The 13546-nt window shown below is 49.8% G+C and overlaps 1 protein-coding gene across 2 annotated transcripts in view; it reads right to left on the bottom strand.

The window, feature by feature from the left end:
• Nucleotides 1-2351: 2351 nt before the first annotated feature.
• Nucleotides 2352-13546, bottom strand: part of ACTR1B (actin related protein 1B) — a 12920-nt gene continuing 1725 nt past the window's right edge. Inside the window, exons 2-11 of one of the 2 annotated variants that reach the window (XM_049651401.1) lie at nucleotides 12629-12693; nucleotides 11286-11361; nucleotides 10010-10135; nucleotides 9531-9655; nucleotides 9082-9298; nucleotides 8854-8946; nucleotides 8588-8762; nucleotides 7222-7283; nucleotides 6939-6979; nucleotides 2352-6771 (exon numbers count right to left, since the gene is read on the bottom strand). In XM_049651401.1, coding sequence (XP_049507358.1) covers nucleotides 6669-6771; nucleotides 6939-6979; nucleotides 7222-7283; nucleotides 8588-8762; nucleotides 8854-8946; nucleotides 9082-9298; nucleotides 9531-9655; nucleotides 10010-10135; nucleotides 11286-11361; nucleotides 12629-12693 — 1083 coding nt within the window. In that variant the 3' untranslated portion in view covers nucleotides 2352-6668. The remainder of the gene's footprint in view (nucleotides 6772-6938; nucleotides 6980-7221; nucleotides 7284-8587; nucleotides 8763-8853; nucleotides 8947-9081; nucleotides 9299-9530; nucleotides 9656-10009; nucleotides 10136-11285; nucleotides 11362-12628; nucleotides 12694-13546) is intronic. The other variant, XM_049651402.1, reaches the window with a different exon arrangement.

Here is a 13546-nt window from a genome sequence, read left to right as displayed (position 1 = left end):
CATTTTTATCTGACCTTAAAATAGAGTACTCTGGATTATCCAGGTGGGCCCAATAATCAAGGGCGGCAGAATGGAGTCTGAGGGAGATGTGACTATGTGGGGATGGTCAGAGAGATGCAGTACTGTTGGTCTGAAGATGGAAGAAGGGGGGTACAGGGCAAGGAGCGCAGCCTATAGAAGCTGAGAAAGGCAAGAAAATGCTTCTCCCCTAGTCTGCAGAAAGAAATGCAGCTCTGTTGACCCCTGGGTTTCAGTCCAGTGACCCATGTCAGACTTCTATGGAACTGTAAGATGTTTGTGTTGCTTTAAGCCATTAAGTGTGTGATAATTTTATTATGGCAGCAATAGATCAGAAAACTCAACTACTGCCTGGAGTTATTGAGTCTCAAAGTTAGCCGCACATTAGAATCACCTGGGGAACTTTTACAACTCTCAATGCCCAGATCATACCCAGACCATTCAAGCAGAGCGCGTCTGGGAGTGTGATGCAGTCTACAGAACTTTAAAGTTCCCCAGGTAATTCCAGTGTGTAGTCCAGGCAGAGAACCTCTGCTTTGGGCTAACCACGTAACTGTGAGCAGCTCTTTTCCTTGCCTCTTGGTAACTGGGAGCTCTAGTGGCAGATAGGAAATAGAACATCCCCCACTAGGAGTACCAAACCTTTGCTTTTAGGTAGAAGTGGGCTCCATCTAAACCTCTGGCTATTTAGCAGCTTAGAAATTAGATCCCATCTCCCTTCACTAGGAAAGAATATAAGCCTCACTCCGATGGTATTAATCTGCAAATACAGAATAAAGAACTTGTTTCCTGGAATGATTTGAGTGTAAGTTGCTGATCTGATGCCCCATTATACTTCAGTGTGTATTTTTTAAAAAAGACATTATTTATTTTATTATTCTTTTTAAAGTTTATTTATTTATTTTGAGAGAGTGTGTGAGCAAGGAAGGGGCAGAGAGAGGGGCTGTCAGTGCAGAGCCTGATGCAGGGCTCGAACTCACAAACTCGTGAGATCACGACCTGAGTTGAAACCAAGGTGCCCCAAAGACGTTCTTTTATACACCTATAATATGACCATCAAAATCAGGAAATTACAATTTGTACATTTTTACCATTTAATCTTTAGACCCTATTCAGGGTTTGCTAAATGTGCCTATAAATGTCCTTTATAGATCCAGTTCAGAATCACGTGTTGCCTTTAGTTGTCCTGTCCCTTTAATCTCCTCCCCTCTGGAACGGTTCCTGCCTCTCCCTAACTCTTGTGACCTTGACACTTCTGAAAATTACACCAACAACTCGGGTTGGTCTGATGTTTCCCCACAATTGGATTCAGGTTCTGTGTCTTGGGTACGAGCACTGCAGAAGTGATGCTGCACTCTTGCTAGGCATATGATGTCACCTTGTCCCACTGCTGACAGGGTTTACTTTGGTCGCCTAGTGTCTGCCAGACTTCTCCACTGTGCAGTTGCTCCTTAATTATTAATAAGTATCTTATAGAGTAATACTTGGAGATGTCAATAACTTGCTCCTCACCAAAACTTTGGTTAATTTATATCAGCTTTATTATATTCAGTGGATTATAATTCGTAACTATTGTTTAGCTTCTGATGTTTCATTCATTCCACATTTGGCTGGTAGGAACTTCTTCAAGTTGGCTCCTGTGGCCTTTTGACATATCCTGTCATTTTCTGAGCACTTCTTTTATTTTCTGGCACAAAATGTTCCAGGCTCACCTTCCAGGCTGTTTATAAACTCATGAGGTAGGTACTATTATTATCACCCCCATATTAGAGATAGCGAACCCTAGGAAGAGGATTACTTAGCTAGCTAGTCGTGGTGGCAGAATTGAGTCCAGAACACTTAGCTTGAGCCTGAGCTCTTTCCCTGCCCTTTTGAAGTAATTTTAGATTTACAGAGAGATTGCACAGAGTTCCTATTTACCCTTCACCCACTTTCCCCTAATGTTAACATAGCATGATGACTAAAACCAGGAAATTCGCACTGATACAGTGCTATTTACTAATTTTGCCTGCTTTCCCAGAAAGGTCCTTGTCCAATCCAGGACCTCACATTGCATTTTGCTGTCATACCTCAGTCTTCCTTCAATCTGTGACTGTTCCTGTCTTTCATAACCTGTCACTTTTGAACAAGGGAACTGGTCCATTAATTTGTAGAATGCCCTCAGTTTGGGTTTGCCTGTGTTCCTGGCTAGATTGAGGTTATGTGGGAATACCAAATGTGACACTGCACCCTTAGTGCATCATATCAAGACACAGTGACTAGGGGCACCTGGGTGGCTCAGTCGGTTAAGCATCTGATTTCGGTTCAGGTCATAATCTTGTCGATTGTGGGTTCCAGCCCTGCATCTGGCCTGAAGGCTACTTCAGATTCTGTGTCTACCTCTCTCTCTGCCCTTCCCCTGCTCACGTGCTGTCTCTCTCTCTCAAAAATAAACATAAATTTTTTTTTTTTTTTTTTTTAATTAACAAAAAGGGGCATCTGGATGGCTCAGTCAGTTAAGCATACGACTTCAGCTCAGGTCATGATCTCATGGCTTGTGAGTTTGAGCCCCGTGTTGGGCACTGTGCTGACAGCTCAGCCTGGAGCCTGCTTCGGATTGTGTCTCCTCCTCTCTCTGCCCCTCCACTGCTTGTGGTCTCTCTCTCTCTCTCTCTCAAAAATAAATAAGCATTAAAAAATAAATTAAAAAAAAGAGACAATGACTAAATACTGGGGATACAAATTTGATCATTGGTTTAAGGTGGTATCTACTAAGTTTCTCCATTATAAAATTATTTTTCCTTTTGTAATTACTAGTTATCTTGGGTGGGGGGAGATAACTTTGAAGCAATGCAAATGTCCTTTTGCTCACTAATTTTTAAAATTTTTTTAATGTTTATTTTTGAGAGAGAGAGAGAGCGCACGCAAGTGGAGGAGGGGCAGAGAGAGGGAGACACAATCTGAAGCAGGCTCCAGGCTCTGAGCTGTCAGCACAGAGCCCAACCCAGGGATCGAACCCATGAACCATGAGACTATGACCTGAGCTGAAGTCCAGCACTTAACCAACTGAGCCACCCAGACACCCCTTCTGCTCACTAATTTTTGCATCTATTTTTACAGACAGCAACTAGTACTGTGGTTTGCCTATGGTGATTTCCATTTTCCATTATTCCTTCTATATGAATTGAACTACTGTAAGGAAGAACTGTCCCTTCTCCTCCATGTATACATCTATTCAATTATTAATATCAGAGTGGACTCTGATATTTTATTGTATGGATGGTTTATAATCCATCACAGATTTGATTACTGGGTGCTCTTTTCAAGTTGATTTCTGTGTCCTTAAGACAATAAGCCCCCTTTGTTTTTGGAGCACTTCCTCACCTTTAAAAAACATTTTTTTCTTTAATGTTTATTTATTTTTGAGAGCAAGAGAGCGCGAGCAAGGTAGGGGCAGAGAGGGGGAAGCACAGAATCTGAAGCAGGCTCCAGGCTCTGAGCTGTCAGCATAGAGCCCGATGCGGAGCTCGAACCCAGGAACTGTGAGATCATGACCTGAGCTGAAGTCGGAAGCTTACCTGACTGAGCCATCCACGCACCCCGGAGCACTTCCTTATTTTATGGTACCACAAGATATTCCAGGCTCATTTTATACTCTCTGCCCTAGATCTGGAATTCCTCCAGGGAGCTCTGGTTCCTTTTATTAGAGAGTGGTATTCAGAAGCCCAAATCTGGACCCTATAAGTGCTTGCAGCTACTGGGGTGTCACTGTGTCCAAGGCCTCCAAGCAGACAGGGCTGGGAAATGCATATATTCTAACCCTAGCATTCACACACTGATGCCTATTTATTTCAGCATCTATCGGTATGTATATTAAAAACCAAGAATCCAAACCTCCAGTCCAACACCACAAAGTTCATTCTAGCCTTACCACCTTTTTGCCTGTAGCTTTTCTCCGACAATGGAAAACCTGACTTGGCCAGAGCTCTGTAACCACACCATCCCTGCTGGAAGATGGAGTGGGGAAGATGTTACATTATGCTTGGCCTTAGAGGATGGGATTTGGACAGACATGAGGGAAAGTCATTCCCAGCAGAGAGTGGAAGCTGGAGGGCAGAACAGGGCATGATGATATATGAACCTAAAAGAGGAAAGAAACAGATCCCAAAGGGCCTGAATTTAATGCAACATGTGGTTCATGAAGGGGATTTTGCCAGAGACCTGTTAGTTTGGTTTCATTCCACTAGGCAGTGGAGAACGGCCTGACATTTTGGACTAGGAAGTGGCAGAACCAAGGGTACATGGGCCTGAGATCCAAGAGCAAATAGACTGGGTACAGAGGAGAATGAAGCTACTGCTATGCGATAGGGTGGTGGAGACCATCATAGTAAAGGAATAGCAGGTAGGAAGGCACCACAAAAGAACCAACAGAATGTGGTAATTGACAGAATGCGGAAGAGGTAAGGAAAAGAGAGGAGTAAAGTAATAACGCTCCAAACCTGTGTAGTTTGGAGAAAGAGGTACCATGAACACAACCCCAAACAAAGGATTCTTTGTGAATTATTTCTCCTTTGAGGGCAGGTACAGGCTTAACTACTCTGTGACCACAAAGCCTTATGAAACTCCCTGTGAAGATAGGCCTCAGTCAGCTCTCCCCTCTTACCTGATCTCCTCAGCTCTCAGCCCTCTCTCAGCCCCACAAACTCCAAATGCCTTCAACACATGGCTCTGACAACCATCCTTCCGTGGCTGGCTGTCCATCACCAGGACACAGCTAAAAGCCCTCTCAAGGCCTTCCACATGATGGCCCCAACCTCCCTTTTTGGTTTTCTTGCATTATAGCCAGAGGAGGCCACTTACTCTTCCCTGCTGACTTGGCATCACTGGGGTCAGGACCTCGGGTCTCAAGCCACACTGGTTTCAGGCATCCCTTTGAGCTCTTACTTCAACCTGGGACACCCTCCCCTACCTGGCTGACCCCTCCTGAACCCATGCAAGTCAGCCTACCCCACCTGCTGGATTAGATGCCCTTCTTTCTGGCCCCCACAATGCTACCAAAATGGTCAGTTAATCATCTTCCCCTGACCCATATGGTTTTGGGGGCAAAGACATGTCCCCAAACCTGTGGCACCCTCCTGGACATAATGCAGGTGTTCAGATCCCTGATGAAGGAAGGAAAGGGCAGACAGTCTCTGAACTCTCATTCCTCACTGTACCCTTTTCCTCAGCTTTTTCCTTCAGAGCTCAGATTATCAACACAGCCTTCTTCACCTCCCCCAACACTCTCTTTCCAGGCGGCCTGCCCTGAGCCTGCATCACTGTTGGGTCTGTCACCCTCAGCCATATCTGAGCTGACCAGCAGAGGTGCCCAAACAGAATGGGCAGGGCGTAGACACACTGAGCACCAGCCCCACCTGCCATGAGTCTTATCCAGGAATAAGGCTGAGGAAGGCAGCCTTGTGCTCTGCTTCCAAGTTCTCTGCTTCTCTGGGTGGATGTGGCAAGTGGGTAATGAGGTTGGGGAATTCTATAACCAGGTTGAGGGCCCGGCCTCCTGGGGCCTCGCATGCCACGTTGCCCCGCCAACCACTGAAACCCTCAGGCTTCTGAGCTAGAGCCAATGCCATGCTGCCTTCTTGATGGTCCTTTCTCTCAAAGTCCCCAGACACAGATAAGCAAACAACACAAAGAACCACAAGAAAACAGACACGCACTAGGCCTTTCCATAATTATTACTATAATGATTTACAAAAAAATTTTCAGGCAACTGTTAAATTATTATACATATCTGGGAGAGGGAGGTGGGGGGTCCTGGTCACAGGGTCAATGAAAACCTCTTTCCTGGAAGAGATGGGAAAAGGAAATGTGCCCCCCTCACTCCCTCTAGGTCTGACTCTTGATTAAGTGGCTTCCTCTCAACAAATGAAGACCGTTAACCCTTTCCCATCCAGGTACTAAGGTAAAGGAGAGGGTCAATGAAGTGTCAATGAAGTGCTTTGAAGGGAGACCACCAATAAACTGTGGCCGCCCGAACCCCATGAGCCTCTGCCCTGGCTCCGAAGGGTCTGATCCTGGGCCAGACCCCTTGGCTGGGGATGGATGGAAGACTGCCCAGTCCTCAGCCTACACCAAGGCATCCACCCAGGGAGACAGGAGGACTGAATGTGATAGGATAAGGGATGCCTAAATGTGGCATGAGAAGCAGGGATGCACCAGCTGGGAGCTGCTGGCCACCCCTCCCCCACCCCACTCCCCAAGGCTAGGTACACAGGCATCCAGGCACTCTGGCTCAGGGAGGGATCCTGTCAAAGGAAATGGGGTGTTGGGTATCTGGCCTTGGAGCTCAGGGATACAGCCTGAGGGTCAGAGCAAGGCCCTGCCAAGGGGGACCCTTGGAACAATCCAAAGCTGGGCTTCTCAACTTTTATATTCATTCCAGCTCCTGACTCCCATCCATGCAGCTAAATGTTACCATGTTTGTGTGAGTGCGTGCATGTGTGCAGGGGAGGGCTGCAGGGGGAGGGCTGCAGGGAAGCGCAGCTGCCCCACTGCCCAGGGTTCAGGGCATGCAGGGGACCCTAGGCCTAGGATGTGAGCCCAGACCAGAAAGGGTTAAGGGCTCTAACTCGCCTTTCCTCCTACTCTCCCAACATGCTACACCTCCTTGGGCACTAGAAGGTTTTACGATGAATAGCACGGGAGCCATCCTCTTCATACTCCTTTTTGGACACCCACATCTTCTTAAAAGTGTCCAGCGAGGCCAAGATGGAGCCACTGTGAAGAGGGAGGGATAGACTCTTGTGGACCTAAAGGCTGGGCCATCGGCCTCTTGTGGGCACTCAGAGCTCCATTTCCTGTACCTGGGAGGGAATTCCACCCACCTCCACCTGGCCTGGGCCAATGGTCTCCTCCCAGAGCCCTCCCCGTGAACCCCGCCTCACCCGATCCATGTGGAGTACAGCCGTTCCTGAGGGGCCGAGATCTAGAGGGAACAAGCAGTAATGTAACTGCCTGTCCCCCACCTCAGCCCTGGGAGCCTTTCCCCCAGGGCCCAAGGCCAGATAGCAAGTGCATCAGCTGGGAGTAGTGGGAGCAGCCGAACAGGGCAAGGGAGGAGGCTGGGTAGAGCTGGGAGAGGGTGTCTGGAGGTGGCATATGACCTTTCCTCGCCCAGTCAAGGTTGCCCAGTATCCCCATGCCCCATGGGGTTCCCTGAAACCTCACCTTGATTTTGACATCCTTTGGGGCAAGCTTCTTCACTTCACTTAGCAATCGGTCACCGAAGCCTGTGAACACAAGGCTGGCTGAGCCCAGAGTCCACATCTGAACCCCCTTACCACTAGCACCTCCATCTCCAACCTCTGGCGGCCCCAGCTGCTGTTGCCCCTCTTTCGGTGGTTCTTTCCAGGATCAAGGATGGGGGTGAGTCACCCCAAGGAAGAAAAGAGTCAGCACCATGCCTAAGGTGGGCCCAGCTTCCTCAGAGAGGTAGCATGAGAGGGAACCCTAAGTCACATAGCTCGGCCTGGCTGCTGAGCTCTTATGCTCTTCCTCACCCAACACTCCAGCAGCCCAAATCTACCCAAAGCAAAGTCAAAGGCAAATGACAAATCAGGAGAAAATGTCTACTATTTCTACCTATCACAGAGGCAAAGATCACACACAGTATTGGGAGGGTGCCAGGGGGCTCTCCTCTGTAACTGGTGGGGGCATAAGTGGCACTCGGGGGTGGGGGGAGTTTGGCAGTATCTACTAGATAACAAGTACATATGCCCACCCTCTGACTCAGCAATTCTCCTAGGATTTCTCCTTTAGGGATATTCTTATTACATGAAATGACAGTATATGAGGTTATCGGGTGTAGCACCTCTGTGATTAGAAATGACTGCAACGAACTCACAGGCCACCAGCAGGTCAACGGGTAAATGGCACATCCATTCAGTGATCTATCACATGGCCATATGAAAGAACTCACATGGATAGGGAAAGATCTTCCAGATAGGGGGCTACATGAAAAATACATGGTGCACAACTTGTAGAGCATGTTGTGATGGGTATAAAAGCGGGAGCAAGGGGAAATGAACATTTGCTTACATATGCACAGTGCTGCTGAGCACATAGTTGAGAAACTAGTAATTCCCAGGGGATTGAACAGGGTGACCAAGACAGTGTGAAAAGGGAGACTTCATCGAACACATTTTAGATCTTATGCAAACTTAGCACCTATTTACAAAGTAAATAAAAGTTAACTTTAAATCTTTCTCTTAAAAAAATAAATGCTTGGGGCATCTGGGTGGCTCAGTCGGTTAAGCATCTGACTTTGGCTCAGGTCATGATCTCATGGTTTGTGGGTTTGAGCCCCAAATCGGGCTCTGTGCTAACAGCTCAGAGCCTGGAGCCTGCTTTGGATTCTGTGTTTCCCTCTCTCCCTGCCCCACCCCCCTCAAAAACAAACATTAAAATAAACAAACAAATTAATAAATAAATGCTAACTGAGCACCAAAAAGCCAACAGAAAATGGGACACGTCCCAGGTTCTAGGGAGTGGGGTGCAGTTTAAGTCTTAATCACCAGCTCCCAAATGGTGGTACCTTTGAAAAGTGTGGAGCCACCCGAAAGCACGATGTTGGCGAACAGTGTCCGGCGAAGGTCCATGTCAGACTTGTGAATGGCAAAGGCTAGCACCTCATGGAGCCCCTCACTCTCATCACCTACCAGGTCTGGCTGGAACAGCAGCTCAGGGGCCCGGAACCGCGCTGGCCCCACCTTTGGAACACAAGATTGAGGGGGACAGGCCCCTTCTTCCTCCAGATGCCAGTATCACCGCTGCCACCCAGGGCCAGACCTGGCAACTTACATCCAGCATGCTGCCATCTGGCAAGGTGTACTGCACCTTCTCTGTCTCCAGAGCCTCATCCTTCTGAGGGTTGATGGAGAGGTAACAGGCTCGCTGCGGTGGGCAGGGGACAACGCTCAGAACGCTGCAACCGGGAAACCCACACCCAGGGCTCAACCTCACGCCTTGGTGCCACCACTGCCCATTGCCCCACCCAGCCTGCCTCTTCACCCTCCTGCCTTCTGTCACCTCTTTGATGGTCCGGACAACCTCAAACTCAGCTGAGGTGTGAAAGTCAACTCCTTCCTTGCGCAGCAGTAGCCGGAGATAGCGGGAGACATCACGACCAGCAATGTCCACCCGCATGATGGAGTGCGGCATGGCAAAGCCCTCGTAGATGGGGACAGCATGAGTGACCCCGTCCCCTGAGTCTAAAACCACTCCCGTCGTGCGTCCTGTTGCATACCTGTCACCAGGTCAGCATCCCTTCACCTCAGCCACTGAGGCATGGGGACCTCCTCACCCCTGGAAGGGACCCTGGGACATTTGCATTATCTGGTCTGAAAAAGGGACATGAGGAACTCCCTAAAGGAACAGTTACCACGGGGCTGTTTCTACAGGGAAGTCAGACATGAGCAGGAGGATGGCCACAGGGAGGATGGGGACTCAGGGGACCCTAGGGCTTAGGGAGCACTCACAGGCTGAGCACAGCCTGCATGGAGATAAACAGGGCTGGCACGTTGAAGGTCTCAAAGAACACCTCTGCTGCCTTCTCCCGGTTCTTACTCGGGTTCAGTGGGGCCTCCGTTAGGAGAACAGGATGCTACAAGAGATGGCAGGGTTTAGGCATGAGCAAAGACAACATGCTAGGCTCTAAAAGGATCTTTCTAGAGAGCCAAACACCCTCCCATGAGCACATGCAGCTGTAGCCTGCTATCCTTCCCAAGGGCACTATCCCATTATCTGCCATCAGTTATTCTTCCAAAGATCCAGCTCTCTCCGGAAAACTCGACTTGGCAGCCAGTGACTCTGTGTACCCACATACACAAAATGAAGTGGCAACAGGCCCTAATAACATGCAGAGGAAGCGTGGAAACCCAACCAGAAAGGAAACAGAGCAGTGAGAGGGCACAGGTGAGAAAATGTGGAGCCTGGTGGGAGGGGCTGGCTGCCACACCTCCTCGGAGAAAGTCTGCAGCTGATCCTTGGAGTAGACGTACTGCCAGATGCGCTCCATGTCGTTCCAGTCTCGCACCACGCCGTGCTCCATGGGGTAGCGGATGGCCAGCAGCCCCCGGTGCTCCTGCGGAGGAGGGTGGGAAGGCCAGCTGGAGCACCAGGCTGCTCTCCAGCAACTGCTTTGTGCTTTCCTGGAAGCTGCCCTTTCATCTGCCCTGAAGAGAACCACTACTGCTGACTGGGTGTCCTCATGCCCAGTGGTGGGGTCCTAAACTCAGTACAGGCTCATTTGTCCAGCAGCAGCTTCTCAGGCCCTCAGAGTCCAGCCAGCTTCAATGGGCAGGGGAGAGAGAGGGTGGTGATATGCTCCCTCCCATCCTAGTCCTCACCTTCCTCCCCTGGCTGTGCTTCTTGGGCTTCTCTACTCACTGCCAACATGTTCTCCCCTCTTCTCTCCTCACACACTGCCCAGCTTCCTTCCCCACCACCAGGAGCTGCTCCCATGCTGTCCTGTCCTGTGGTTGCCTGTTGCCCACCGCTCCTCCCAGCTCTGGAGCCACTGCTCACATTTTCCGCACAGACCTGCCCTTCAGTGTCCTCCCTTCTTACCAAACGTGCCCCTTCTCACCAAACACCACCTGACCTCTCTCGTCCATAGGCATGGCTCCTTCTGACCCCATCTCCTGAGAGCCCTTTATCTGTAACCTTGGCTAAGGCACCCCCCCCACCCCCCCAACCATGTTCTCCAGTGCCTAAACTCCTAAACTACACTTGCTTCCTCCTGTTGGGGCCTCAACTGGCCATGCAGTACTTAGACAAGTCACCCCAGATGGAGAGTAAGAGGTTATCCCACAGTTCTTGTTTCTATCAGTCATCAAATCTGAGTGATCCAGACTCTTAGATCACTTTTCTTTTTAAGCAGGTTCCATGCCTAACACAGGGCTCAAACTCATGATTCTGAGATCAAGAGTCAGATGCTCTACTGACTGAGCCAGCCAGGTGTCCTTAAGTCACCTTTTAATCAATTCTTTCCTCTATAGCTTCCAAATCACTTCTACAAAACAGGGCGTTAAGTAGTCTGTTCCTCCATACAGAAACCATCGTGCCATTTCATAGTACTTCCAAGATGGAGCCTTGAGAGCCCAGGAAGACGCTTGGCAGATGGCCCCAGAGAACAGATGCCCTCTTGGGAGGTACAGCTCTGATCACCAGCCAATGCTCCCAGAACTGTGAAGGCCCCAAACCCAGGCAAAGGCAGGCTCCACAGGTGTTACCTCTGCTTTTGGTCCAATGAAGAGGTCCCCCTCCAGGGCTCCAGCCATCACTCGCATGTGCTTAGGGCGCCCAACACTGCAAGGACAGGTAGAGTCACCAAGGTGGGCAGGGGGCATGGATGAGTCCATGTCCAGGAAAACCAAAGTCTAACTCCTGTGGTCAAAAGGGTAACTACTCTAAAGTATCCAGAGGTGGCCATGTGGCAAAGGCCAGAACCCAGGCCTAAGGGACACAGGCCTAGAGACCAGAACTTGGCAGGATGGTATGCTCAGGGTCAGAAGAAAAGGTATCTTTTTCCCACCCCTTCCTCCCAGACAGGACTGAGAGCTCTGGAATCTCAGCCCTTCATGGTCCAGCCCTGGCAGTAGGTCAGCTTCAGCAGCCATAATGACTCAGCCCACGCTCTTGATTTCAGGAGGGCAGGGCTGCTGCCACTGTCTGCAGACCAAGGTCCCAGGAAGTTGGGTCATGGTTCCCTTGTTCACCCCTCTCTGTCATTTGATCCTGCCCCTTCCCACTGCCAGGGCTTCCAGAATAAAGAGTCAGTTCTTGGAAGACTAGATAAGCTACAATTCCAAAATTTGACCCAAGCTGCCTTTTAATTGTACACAGGTAGAGTTCAGAAAGGAAAGCTGAAGCCCTACTGGGTGCTCCAAGCTGGCCCTGTCCCCTGACCAGGCCTGGGGTTCTCAGTATAGCCAGCCACTTTGGGGGCCTCAGGATCCCCCCTGCCCTACCGCCTCCGCTTAGGCCAATCCCTCTATAACCTCCAGGATTTGAGAAGATTCCCACTGAGGAAAACTTCCCAATGCACTAGAGTGGCTGAAGGAGCACTCCCAGGTTTCTTCCATGCTTTCACCTCCCTCTTACCCCTGCCACCACTTGCTCCATTCAGGGAAAGACTCCCCTTGACGGAACCAATTATTTTCTCCAGTTGGAAAATAAACAAGCCCTGGAAAAAACATTTCCTGGGAGCAAGGAGTGGCTTTGCATTAACTCCCCACTCTTTTTCCTCTGAGGTTAGGTCCTTCTCCCAGAGATGTCACCCTTCCAATCTTGCTGCTGCTACCACACCCTGTTCCCAAGGGAATGCTGGTAGCTTCTCCTCCCTCCCTGGCTCAAGGAAGGGACCAAAATCAGACTTCAAAGAAGAGGAAGCCCAGAGCACTTCTCTTGCCCTTCCAGAGCCCTTAACACCATTGGCCTCACAAACACAAAACAAAGGGTGTTTTTCCTTATACGTGAGGGCAAGAGTTGGTCTCAAAAAGAGCTGTGACACAGAGCCAGTTTTCTTCCTGGAATCCAACAAAAAGGTTAGGGCTGCTGCCTGAGCAACACTTACTAGTTTGGGAAACAGTATTTGGGAATCTGGTCTCCTGCAAAGCCAGCCTTGATCACCCCTGAACCCTGAAAGGAAAAACAATGTTTAGCTCCTGATGTGCTCCTCCAGATGAAGGCAGTGCCCTGCAGTAGAGCTGGCTGTCCAGATCATGGCAGCCTGGGGAGCAAGTATGAGACCCACCAAGAGGGCATGATCATTTACAAGTACTCCAGTGATTCACAACTAGGGGGTGACTTTGCACCCCTTCCCCCCAATTTAACAATGTCTGGAGACTGGGGAGGAGAGAGAAAGGGGTAGGTACTACTGGCATCTAGTGGGTAGAGGCCAGGGGTGCTGTTAAACATCCTACAATACACAGGTCAGCCCTTCACACCAAGAATAATCTAGCCCAGAATGTCAACAGTGCAGAGACTGAGAAACCATGAAGTACATGCTCCTCTGCGTACTCTAGGGCCAGCTCCAGACAGGAGGAATCCAAAGTGGCACAAGCTACTCCCAAAGGTCGGCTAGAAGCAACCTCTAAGTGTAGTTTTTCTCAATAGCCCCTGGTCACCCCCACCCCAACAGCCATGGACCACATACAGGACCCACCTGGCAAGATCATTGTGTATACAACAACTGGCACCTCCCCTCAAGTGTCTTCTCCAAAGACTACAGGTGAATTTGGTCCTGCCACTGTTCCAGCACGGAAACTGGACTTACACTCTTAAAGGGAAGCGGACATCCAGAAACCTCCCACCTAATGAAGGAATCAGCCTCTCAACCCTACTTCCCACAGATCTCCATTACAACCTTCCGGGTCTGCAGTGCAGAAATAAACATTTTCGGGGCGCCTGGGTGGCGCAGTCGGTTAAGCGTCCGACTTCAGCCAGGTCACGATCTCGCGGTCCGTGAGTTCGAGCCCCGCGTCAGGCTCCG

This window comes from Panthera uncia (assembly GCF_023721935.1).
Source record: "Panthera uncia isolate 11264 chromosome A3 unlocalized genomic scaffold, Puncia_PCG_1.0 HiC_scaffold_11, whole genome shotgun sequence".
NCBI lineage: Eukaryota > Metazoa > Chordata > Mammalia > Carnivora > Felidae > Panthera > Panthera uncia.
The sequence above is the reverse complement of the archived record's forward strand: the minus strand, read 5'-3'. Positions and strand labels throughout refer to the sequence as shown.